The sequence below is a fragment of the Solanum verrucosum genome, unplaced genomic scaffold (genome assembly GCF_900185275.1).
Source record: "Solanum verrucosum unplaced genomic scaffold, falcon-dt-bn FXZP01000049.1, whole genome shotgun sequence".
NCBI classification, from domain to species: Eukaryota; Viridiplantae; Streptophyta; class Magnoliopsida; order Solanales; family Solanaceae; genus Solanum; species Solanum verrucosum.
In genome coordinates, this window is record NW_026020221.1 from 6808004 (window position 1) to 6820291 (window position 12288).

The window sequence follows — 12288 nt, forward strand, 5'->3', positions numbered from 1 at the left end:
AATTAATTATTTATTTATTTATTTATTTTTTTTTTTTTTTTTTTTTTTTTTTATTATTTTTTGTTTTGTTTTTGTTTTCACTGTGTTGATTAGGCGGTAGTGATCATTACTCTATTTTAGTTTCTTTAATTAAGTCATGTGGGTCGTTACTAATCAGTTTACTTGTTTTTGTTGCATGTGAAATCCGTCCATGTCCTCACGGACTCCCATCTCCTTCTTGCATTTCCTATGGGGCCTTGGAGGCCCAATCCCCTTTTTGTTGAGTCGATCAACCTTCAAAATGGAAGAACATATCCTTGACGTGGACATACAGGTGTTTGGAGCTGATACAGGATTGTATGCACTAGTATACGCCTAGTGTATACGAAGATGGGAAAATGGGCCTACAGGCCCCAAAATTCAAATTTGTATTTTGTTATTTTGGGCCTAAGCCCTTGTCGTTTCATCCCTTATTGTTTGTTAGAATTTAGGACAGGTGCAAGATTGGGCCTAAGGCCCAAAGAAAACTTTATTATTATATTTTCCTCGTTAGTCTAGGACAGGTGCAAAGAACAGGCAAGAATTGGGCCGAAGGCCCAAAAACGAAAATAGGCCCAAGTGCTGGCCCAGGCGAACATAAACCAGACTTGGGCCTCCAAGTCTCTTTCCCTCTTTATCTTTTTGTGTTTGTTTATTTGCTAATATCCGTTATTAATCTTAAGGTTAAAAAATTCAAATCCCCGAAAGACGCTTATTTCGTTTTAACAACTTTACCAAATCGATCACCTTTAAAAGGACTTAAAGAATTTTTGCAAGGAAAATACCTCACTTAGATGATAGTATTTCAACATTTTTCTTTTTCCCCTTTAAAATAGTTTCGACTACAAAATAGTTCAATTTTGCAAGTTGAGTTAAGTTAAAATTATTTTAGCCAAATAATTAATTGTCGGATAACCACATTAGTGGACATTCTAGGTGCTTTTAAAACCTTCATAGACTGTTAATAAGAACCTCGAACCCTTTTTAAAGTTTTCACTAGATTTCTGTTTTAGTCTTTTGAAAACAACAGTTTTCTTAATTTTGCTTTAAAATTAAGTGGCGACTCTAAACCAGTCTAAAATATAATTTTCCTTATAAAACAGGCACGTTTCACAGTCAAAACGTCACTCACAGTGAAAATTGAAATTCAATCTTGTATATGCCTTATTCAACTTTCTACTACTAAAATAGATATATATTTTGTACATCTATTTACTTGAAATATATATGATTTTCTCTTTTCATACATAAATAATACTTTTTACCACAAAAGGAAAAAGAGTGAATTTGAACTATTTTTGTGAAGTTTTTGTTGTATCGATTTCAATGCACAAACATTATTCAATGAAGTTATGAGTCTAGACTACTAAATCCACTTGTTATGAATGATTTTACATTTCGATTAGGTTGCACATATTAATTGAGGCTTATTAAAATAGGATATTGACTGTGTTGTGAATATTTTTTGTAGAGAAGAACAAGAAGTTGCCATTGGTAAAAAGTCCTCGTCACTTTCTTTTTTCCTTTTGTTGTAAAAAGCATTGTGAAAAGTGAAAGAAAAAAAGAAAACATATATATTTCAACTACGCAAAATATATATCTATTTTAGTAGTGGAAAGTTGGATAAAGTTGTGAATGAGGTAGGTATAAGATTGAATTTCAATTTTTAGTCATTCCAGAGAAACGTTATTGAGAGTGACGTTTTAGCTGTAAAACGTGCTTCATAGTAACGAATTATAAAATGTTACTGTCACCGTTTTATGTCTGTTCCCTCCGTCAGATTTTTGTCTTTTTGCCATTGAATTTTTTTGAATAAAATATAACCTAAAACGTTACTGAGAAATACGTTTATACTAGTTTTGTAAAATTTCAAAAAAATGTATTATTTAAGTGAATTGATTTTAATAATGACTTAATTTGATAAAAAATTTGAAAATATGTACCAAACGAATTTTTATTAGTACAGTTAATTTGCCTTCGTCTTATTTTTCAAATAATTATATCACCAATTATGATTATTACCTTAAACTACTTTAAAATAACATAATTATTTAAAATTATTATACTGCCAATATATGTAAATTAAATCGAAAACATACTTGATTAAAATTGAATTTGATTTCGTATTTGCTCGTGAAGGAACGTGGGATGATGCAATGTGGATTTTTTGATATTCTTATATTTTTTTTTCCAGTTATGTCACCATGTGAGACAAATATCAAAAGAATTTCGATCGCAATTATTGGAAAATTATAATTAATCAGATCGATACGATAATATATATATATATATATATATATATATATATATATATATATATATATATATATATATATATTCTATTTTTTAAAAACAATTATCCTTTATATTAATATTTTATCATAATAATTATGTTTTTTTTTTTTGTAAAATTGATCTTTTATATTATGTTATATACTTTTATAACAATATTTTACTATAATAGATATAAAAAATTGAAATAAATAATATTATTATAAAGAGATTTGACTATATTTATTTTTGATTTAACAAAAAAGTCATATCCAAAAAGCCAACCTATTACTAGTTGTAGTTCATGTGCATCATACCAGGGTGATTTGATGCTTGTTGGAATATAATTTAATTTGATATACATTAATACATGTGGTACTAATTAATAAAAACATATACTTATAATTAAAAGTGCAGTACTTGTATATTATTTTATTATAATATATGAAGTTAATCGTAATGTGGATTGTGGACATAACCATGAACGTAAAGAACATTATAGATCCTTGTGTTATGGTTTTCTTTCACAAAATGTACAACTTAATATTATGTAAATTCATTCCTAAGGCGAATTAAAGGGGAATAAGTGTTTTCTATCAAGATTTTTTTTTCATTTTTTAGGATTTAGATTTATATTCAAAATCTTTACGTAAGGATAGAAGAATCTTATTCATCTCATCATAATTCTTGATGATAATATTCAGATACTTCACGTAACAAAGTACCTTGAATAATAACTCTATGTTCTAATAATGATGATTTGAGTTCAAGCTTTGAAAATGAAAAATATTTTTGACAAGGACCGTTTTACCCCTTAATGAGTCTATTTAGCGTGACATCAACTTAATCTGTTCAGTGAGTTTTAGATATCAAATGATTTAGAAAAAAAAAAACTCTTAAAGTATTATATATTGCCATAGTGCATGCTTTTCTATATATGCTGGTTTATTGAATTCATGTTTACATTACATAAACATAATTGATGCAGATAAACTATACAAATTAAAATTACAGAGTATGAATAAAATACACAGATAAAATATAAATAATGACTAATTTTTTGAGCCCAACTCTTGGCTGATCCTTTCAACCTGATTTGTAGTGTTACTTTGCATTTGTGTTTCCTCCAATATCTCTTTTTCTACATCCTCAATCTGCAAATATTCCAAATAAATAAATAAATTATATATACATTGACATTATAAAATTAATTTATATATATTGGTTAATCAGATTATCAATTAAAGTTAATTATAGTTCTTGTGTTTAAAGTACAAATATTATCATAAAAGCAGATTTTAACGGCAATAAATATACACATTAACAAAGAGTACTAAATTCTTTTACCGACATTAGTTAGCTAACATTGGATCCAATGCCGCTATATGTTTGAGGAACATTTACAAAGAGTGTTGATTGCCTCTAAAAAACATATATTTAGTGGCAATTAAACGATTGTTATTAATTTAATGGGCTAAAAATTATTTTTGATGTAGTGAAATGTCAAGTGTTTCACTATATCCAATGCCACTCTAAATCCATCTTAGTGCAAAAATTCTAAAGGGGAATTATAGGGTAGGAATCGCGGATCTAGAGAACAATATATGGATTCAAGAAAATCAGTAACTTCTATCCAACCGCGTTGTATACATATATATACACACATATATTGAAAAATTCATTAAATATTTAAATGTGAAGTTAATTATCAATTGAGATAATTAATTGTTATAAAAATAAAAAACTTGAAATTCTGAATTCGTCTCGATACTAACCTTGTGAATGAGATCTTGAGCTTGGTGGGCATATTTGACAGCCCCTTGAGCTAAATTTTCTATTGAATCAAGACTTTCTTTTAGCTTTGAATCCCCAGGAAGTTTATTTTCAACCTCTTCAGCAATCTTTTCTACTTCCTCAGCTACCTCTTCCACTAGCTCACTCATAGTTTCCACTGTTTGTATTGCTTTATCCACATCACCTTTCAAAATAAATCCAAAAATAATTAATATTTTTCGTGAGTTTAAGTTATATACATCGTCAGTTCTATAAATTTTTTTGTACCATCAGGTTTTTTTATCTATTGTAGTTGGTAGCGAAGTCATGATATTTATTACTAAGGGGATCAAAACATAAAGAAATAAATATATACATAAAGAAGTCAGGAGAGTTTAACATCTATTATATATACATAAAAGACAATTTTAACCTTGTATTTATATTATAATTGTCCTTCAAAGGGGGTTTGGTTGAACCCCCTTGCACCCACTTGGCTCCGCTTATGGTTGTAGCATGTATTTTATTTTCAAGATTACAAATCTTACATTTTAAGAAGGTTTATTTGTAAATATATTTTGATGACTTGATAATATCAAATTTCTTTTACACTGACAGTGTATTTAACAATTAATTCAACCTATGAACATTATTATAATTGAATATAGGGTTTCATCATCATACTTCAAAGAAAAATCAATTTTTACTTACTTTTGAGAAGTTGTGAAAGGCTGACTTTGTTCTTGAATGCAGGTAGTAACATAGGTAGAAGAAGTCCCAACAACCATTTTTTCCTGCATATAACAATAACCACTTCAAAACATGATACCTCACAAAACCAATTTATCTTAGTCCATTTTTACAAATAGTCGATCAGATTCACTATTTACTTTTCTTAATCGATATATACAATAGATAATACACTATATACATATATTATACATATACCATTTATTCACCGGCTATTTTTTGTTATAGTAGTTGAAAAGACGACTATTTGGCTTAATTCTTCTTCTTCTTTTTTTACAAGAAAATAAAATAAGAAATTTGTTACCATCCAAAAGATGGAGAGTTTCCAGGAGGTGAAGCATCTGATCCAATACTGTTGGCTGAATTGCACCTAACACTATAAGAAAAAAATAATACGTATACACAATAAGTTAATAATTTTTTGAAAAAAGAAAGAGTGAGGAAAATTAAAACTTACATGAATATTCCAATTTTTGCATTGGAAATGAGGAAATTGAGAGGTTTGTTGATCTTGTTAAAATGAACATATGATCTTCTTGAATATAAAGGGTTGGATTTTTTAGAAATAATTTGATTGTAAAATGGATCTACATAAGTAATTTTAGTGGACATTTTGGACTGATTATAAAACTTAGATGAAAATGAAATTATTTTCTTTAATTTCTTGATGGACTTATAATTAAGTAGAAGATGTATATATACGGAGGGCCTTAATTTTAATATAGTGGATTGTAATCATGTGTGATGAGTAATTATAAATTAAGTAGGTCATGTTTTCATCATAGGTATTAAAATAATCATGTCAAATGGAAGTGTTTTGCAAGAGGAGATTATTAAAATTCATAATCATGGATGTAATCCTAATATTGAAAATTAAAGTCTGTACAGCCTGGAGAAATTTTGGGTATCATATTGTGTACTGTCACATCAAAATCAAATTAGCAAATTAGAGGATGTAGTATTTATGCAACAACAAACAACTGACTTCACAATTAAATATTTTTTTATATATATAATTAGTAAATTTTTTAGAATATATTTAAAATAAAAATAAAAATCATTGAGTTCACATAAATTTTTAGATGAATATCTAAACCTGCCCCTGATTTAATAATATCATAGAGTACTTTTGGCATTAGAAGAAACAAGTCATGAAGATAGAGTGCCTTCTATGAAGCCACCTTTTTTATTTAGCAGATGATCTATCGAAAATAATATTTTGAACTTTTAAGAATTAAGATAGAGATAAAATTCGTATTGATTCTATTCTTTTATGATTGACTTGTAAAATTATACTGAAAGCATTATTGTTATGGTTGATATTTCTTAGATATTCTAAAATTGAAGAAGCTAATTTTTGTTTTTATTGTTGAGACTTTTTTATTTCTTTTTTTGACTCGACAGCTTAGAGAACATGATTCACGATTCCTCTTCTCTCTCCCAATCAAAATCTATTTATTTAAGTGATGAACAAGATATATATTTTTAATTTGAAAGATGGTGACACAATATAATAAATAATGCATTTTCATTTTAAAGGAATACTCAAATGATTTTCGACTCTTTTTCTTTTTTGAAAAAAAAAAGATTTTCGACTCTAAAGAATAACAAATTTCCTCCTCCATTTTTTAATCGAACCATTTAGGTCTTATAAGTTTCGGTAACCTCGCACAATTGGTCCAATCTAATGATCAAGATTAACCTAGAATGCCAATGACATTAACATCTAAGGAATACCAATTGATCCTTCATCTAATCAATTTTTAAACCATTTGATATTTAAAACTCATTTATCGCGTTAGGTAGGTATAAATTTCCTATCAAGTTTTTCATTTTTTGAATTTGAACTTGAAATGTCTAATTAAAAGATAGATATTGAATCAGATACGTTCAGGTGATATCTAGAAAAGACTATACAATGAAGATGGCTCATGACTTTTGATATGTTTATAATATCTTAACTTTGACAAATTAAATATGATTTGTCTTCAGTTTATAAGCAATTCTTATTAGTGAACATTGATTGTTAGAGAAAATGTGATGACTTTCATTTAACAACATATCGTGAGATAACTCACAATTTGATGATTTGATTCGTAGCAGTTTAAGTATATCTAGAAATTCTTTTTGCATACTACACTATTTTCAATAACAATATCTACGCGTTATCGCGAGTTAACTCCGCCATTAATTTACATTATCAATCATTGTCACTATGACCTACTACTCACATCAACATGTAAATTATTAATCCAAAAAAAACAGCTCACAAAAACAAAATTAAAGGCAGCATCATTTCAGTAGCGCACTAACCCAACATAAACATACATTTTGATCAGACTCCTTTTTACCCTGCAGAATTTGGTTCCCAAATGAATACAGCTAATTATTAGTACAATTAATGTGTTAATTAAAGAAATATAATTAAATAAATAATAATATGTTTTAATTGAGTAAAACAAGTCTAGGTATGTTCTATGTGAGCTCACTTGAACTCAATATTTTTTTACATAGAAAATAGATATATATGCTAAGATCCAATAAAATTTTAGCAAAATTTCAAATTAAAATAATCTGCAATTTCAAAAGTACTATGATTTATTACTAAAACCTTAAAAGGTTGATTTTAACAAGTTTTAATCTCGAGTCTCCCTTTATAATCATAAAAGTTTCCTTAGAATGAACAAAATGCTATATGGATGAGAAGCTTAATTAAAGATAAAACTGGAAAGATACCGAGAAAAGATTAATATAACTTCTACACAAGAACGATAATGCCCAAATCAAGAAATGGTCCAATTTTATTTTATTTTTAACAAATTAAAAACATGAATGTGAGAAGCATATAAATTTGTTAAAGATTATTGTAATGTTTGTCCATTTTTTTTTTTTTTATAAATAAAAGCCAAGGAAGTAAACCTCCATTTCCCTCCAATATGTCACATTTTAGTTATTACAATACATAGTTAAGGGTCTGTTTACATAACCACTAAAAAAGGTCCTACAACCAAATCGAAAATGAAAAAAGAAGAAGAAAATGCTACTACTAATTAGATGCTAATTAATTTTTCATCTAAGGTTCGATATATGTATAATGTATTACGCTCAACTAACTTTGGATTCGTGTATTGCAATGCCCATTTTCATTCTCAAGGACTCGTACCTAAGAGACCAAGTTAAGCACAGAGAGATCTCAACCATCCTACTGCAACACATGTCGGTATATGCTAATTAATTAAGAGAGCGTAGAAAGAAAATGCTTAGCTCTTGACCCATATTTTCTTCAGGATCAACTAAATGAAAAGACTCTGAGTCATTAGATCCATGAACTTTTTCAAATTTTCCTCTTAGATACATTATATCATCATCATCATTATCTTTTTTTATAACTCCTTTTTTCCCATGAATAATTCCAGCTCCAACAATAATTGACTCCATTTGTCTCAAAACTTGCAAATCAACTTTTGTAGGTTTTCTTTTAACTGCAAACCCTACTTTCTTTCCATTACAATACATCCTCCATATTGGCATAGACAAAAGAGATGCGGAAGAAGAAGAAGAAGAAGAAGAAGAAGAAGAAGAAGAGTAATCGTTTGTTTTACTCTCAAGCGCGATTCTCACTACTCCCTTTTGCATTTCACGAGCAAGTGAGGAAGTTGAAACCGCGAGTTCAAGAAGAAGAATAGGGTTTGTGGAATTAGGGTTTGACTGGATACAAAAGTTGACTTTTCCTTTACGCGAACCAAAGATTGTACCTGTAATAGTTATAGCTGAGGATGATGATGATAATGATGATGAGTTGTGTTTGAAGTAGGGTATGTGTTTTCTATCGTCATTTTCTTCTTCAACGAAGATGCAATTGCATCGAGGAATAAGAAGTTTCATAAGTGAACGAAGAAACCTCCATGAACGCACTTGTTTTTCGCAATCCACGGAGGTTATGGGACTAGTTGTTGTAGGATATGAAGTTATCATGTTGATGAATGAGAAATGAATAGAGGCTTTTAGATTTGGTTTGAGTGATAGTTGTAACTTAATTATATAAAGAAAATTTTGAGACAAATGATTTGGTTTCGTGTAGCGGTCAATAAAGTCTCTGAAAATTATAAGAGAATAAGGTTCAAATTATCTCCGATAAAGAAGGAGAAATGTTTTAAATAATTATTCTCATTTATTTAAATCTTGGGGGACAAATTTATATTGGTGCTTTTGTTTGTTTATAGAAGAAAAAACATAACTTTAAATTAGTCTCTTCATCCCAATTTTATATAATGCATTTTGAATAGGTATATATAAAATTCAAGAAAAAGACTTCTAAATTTATGATATAAAAGTTATCGATATTTATGTGATTATAATAAAATTGAAAGTTTGAAGTCAAATTATTCTTTTATTAGAAAGATATCAATCTTCTGAGAGAGATCTAAATAACGGTGCACCACATAATTAATTGGGATAAAAAATAATAACTAATGGATTAATTAAGGTACATGCATGCAAACAACGTCAGATCAATATTATTAATCAAAAGATAAAAGTATTTTGAGAAAGTTAATTCTTTAAGAGGCGATTATATAAGTGAAGAAAAGGTACACAAATGACACTTGCAAAAATGATTTTAATTTCATTGAAAAAAGTTGAAAAGAAAATTAAAAAGTGTTGAGCATGGAACATAGAATTTGAGAAATATAATGTGGCAATTATTAATCTTATACCTTTTTGGTTTTGGCTTTAAGGAAAATAAAGGTGATGAATTTCAACTATTCTTGTCATTTTATGTGATTTTTTTATATCATGCAAACTTCCAAAACTTCAAATAATTATTATCTAAACATGTTTTTATCTCCTGTACTGAATTGTCTGTGTTGAATATTATCATCTGAAAAAAAATAAAAATTGGACACATAAAAAAAGAGACGTCTTTTCTTGGCCACTTAAAAAAGAGAGAGGATCTTTTCTCTTTATTTAAAGAACCAATGTTCTTAACAAAGTTTAATTAACGTTCACCAAATAAAACATGTCAAATTTAGGGGAATTCCGAGATATATTTTGCTTAAATTATTTATCGTATAATATAATACTCTTCAAAATCTAGACTATTGTGTTATAGGCTAGTAGTTTAGTTGTTCCTTGAGAAATTCGATCTAAGCAACTAAAAAAGGAGAGGGGTTGTGTGTACAAGATCCGAAAAGAAATTCATCGCCTTATAACTAACTTAAGATTATTAGCAATTTAGACTTTATGTAATCGTGTGAATTGAATAGACTCTTACTATTATTAAAAAAATGTCTTATTGCCGCGACAATAAAGCAACAAAAGATCAGAAATCATGTAGGGCTATTATACCACTAGGAAAAATTAGATTGGCTCCAAAATTTTGTACTATAATGTCACAAAAAAGATAAAATTTAATTTGAAATGAGTCCACGATAGGAAGAAAAAAAAATTCCCTAATGTATTGGCAGACCTTTCATATGGGAATTCGACAAGGAAAAATCACCCCATATACACATTTAAGAGTAAATATTACGGGTTTTAAATATACTTTTAAAAATTTCTTACTTATAACAGATTATTTACGAAATATGACATATCAGTTAAATTTTAAAATTTAATTTAATTTAATTTTAAAATTAAATTATATTTATTTAATAAATTATTAATCTATTTATAGTTTTTTATTATTAATTAATAATAGATAATTAATTTGATTTTACTTCCTTTTTTAATAAACTAAAATTTTTAGTTACCCAATTTTAGGGATTTCCTTTCCTTGTTTACCGTTACCATCCCCAATCATCGATCACACCACCATCCCACACGTTTCTTCACTCCCACACGACTCAACCCACAACCACTATCAATCTTTCTCCATTCTTTCTCATCTAGTCCAACATCAAAACTGGTTACCCATCTTACCGACGATTATTCATCATCATGTCTAAGAAACAAATTGAAACTCCACGAAAGAGCCTCAGATTTGACGGAATTTCAATTGATGATGCTCATGCTCCATCGTTTAATATATTTTTCAAACACCCCCGTCTAAAACTGTTCAATTTCCGGCCACCTGTGGTCCATCTCGTTCGAAGAATCAAAAATATAAAAATAATGAAGCAAACCAAAGTGCGACAATGGCAAATCAAAGGGGGAAGAAGAGGAAGGGGAAAAAACTTGTTGAAACCCCTCCAGAGTCTGATTCCGACTCAGATTCGAATTTTGTTGGTCAAACAAAAAAGAAGAAAAAAAAAAAGCAACAAAGGTTGAAGTTGTTGAAACATCAAAACCTTATACAAGAAGAAAAACAAAAAAGGATGAATCGAAATTACCAAAATCCAAAAAGCCCAAAAAAGTGGTTAAGGTAAGTAATTTATTTAATTTATTTTTCACATTACTCAAAATAGTTGTTTTTTTTATAACACATTATTATTATTGTTGTTTTCAATTTTTTGTTTTTCTGAAATTTGTTCCAAATCTGAATAAAATGCTTATGCATTTGATTATAAATTTTAAATGATGTATTTTGTATGAATTATGATACAACATTGATATGCATATGATTATTAATTTTGTTTTCAAATTTTACGATCTTATTTAACTACTCTGTGTGAATAATATATGTATGGAGTGTGTGTGAATAATATGTGTATGCAGTGTGTGAAATGTGAATATAATGTATGCCGTATTTTTTATAAATATTGTGTATGAAATGTGAACTATGGTTATTGCTGGAAAGAAAATTGTGTATATAGTGTGTGTGAATAATATGTGTATGCTGTGTGTGTGAAATGTGAATATAATTTATGTCATTTCTTTATACATATTGTATATGAAGTGTGTGTGAAATGTGAACTATGGTTACTGCTGGAATGAAAATTGAATTCTATATGTGTGAAGTGTGTATGAAATGTGAAACTATTAAGTTATGTATGATTTATGTATTGTAACTGAATAATATATGTATGAAAATGAAATGTGTGTGAAGTGTATATGAAATGTGAAACTATTAAGTTATGTGTATTGTAACTGAATAATGTAACTGAATAATATGTGTATGAAGTATCTTTTAATGTAGTATACACAATTTTATTTTATAGGAAATGAAGAAACACACACACTGGTCTTCATGTACCAACATGAATGTGTTTGCTGATCTTTTGACTTTTCTTGGGCAAGAGAGATTTCAACAATTTCTCGAACAAACACCTTTTGGTTTATTCTATGACATGTACCATATAAAGATTCAATGTCAACTACTGCGGCATTTGATGATTCTTGAAAAAGAAAATATCCGAGACGACATGTTTGTTATTAAAATAAGCGGTACAAAATTATGATTCGGAAACAAGGAATTTTCAGCAGTAACTGGTCTTAAATGTGGACTTCATTCTTATTTTATCTCAGATCCGTCTATTCCCAATAGACTTATCCTTGAATATTTTGGGGAATTGAACAAAGACCCTAAGTCAGACTTCT

At 28.2% G+C, this 12288-nt stretch overlaps 2 protein-coding genes across 2 annotated transcripts; both read right to left on the reverse strand.

Moving 5' to 3' along the window:
- Positions 1–3198: 3198 nt before the first annotated feature.
- On the reverse strand, positions 3199–5449 carry LOC125831058 (uncharacterized). The gene is made up of 5 exons (XM_049510249.1): positions 5270–5449; positions 5117–5188; positions 4774–4856; positions 4065–4267; positions 3199–3443 (listed from the first exon to the last, which is right to left on the reverse strand). The coding sequence occupies exons 1-5, from the start codon at positions 5422–5424 to the stop codon at positions 3342–3344; spliced, it is 615 nt and encodes a 204-aa protein (XP_049366206.1). The 5' UTR covers positions 5425–5449; the 3' UTR covers positions 3199–3341.
- Positions 5450–8043: 2594 nt separating this feature from the next.
- Positions 8044–8787, reverse strand: LOC125831448 (protein MIZU-KUSSEI 1-like). The gene has a single exon (XM_049510641.1). It carries the CDS (start codon positions 8785–8787, stop codon positions 8044–8046), a length of 744 nt encoding a protein of 247 aa, XP_049366598.1.
- Between the last annotated feature and the right edge of the window lie 3501 nt (positions 8788–12288).

What these genes read in the sequence shown, in the direction of transcription:
- LOC125831058 (XM_049510249.1), bottom strand. Translation starts at nt 5,424, where the DNA reads ATGTCCACTAAAATTACTTATGTAGATCCATTTTACAATCAAATTATT. An exon ending in GCAAAAATTGGAATATTCAT is followed by an intron (nt 5,189 to 5,269) that starts GTAAGTTTTAAT and finishes TTTTTCTTATAG; the next exon opens with TGTTAGGTGCAATTCAGCCA. An exon ending in CCTTTCACAACTTCTCAAAA is followed by an intron (nt 4,268 to 4,773) that starts GTAAGTAAAAAT and finishes TTATTTTGAAAG; the next exon opens with GTGATGTGGATAAAGCAATA.
- LOC125831448 (XM_049510641.1), bottom strand. Translation starts at nt 8,787, where the DNA reads ATGATAACTTCATATCCTACAACAACTAGTCCCATAACCTCCGTGGAT.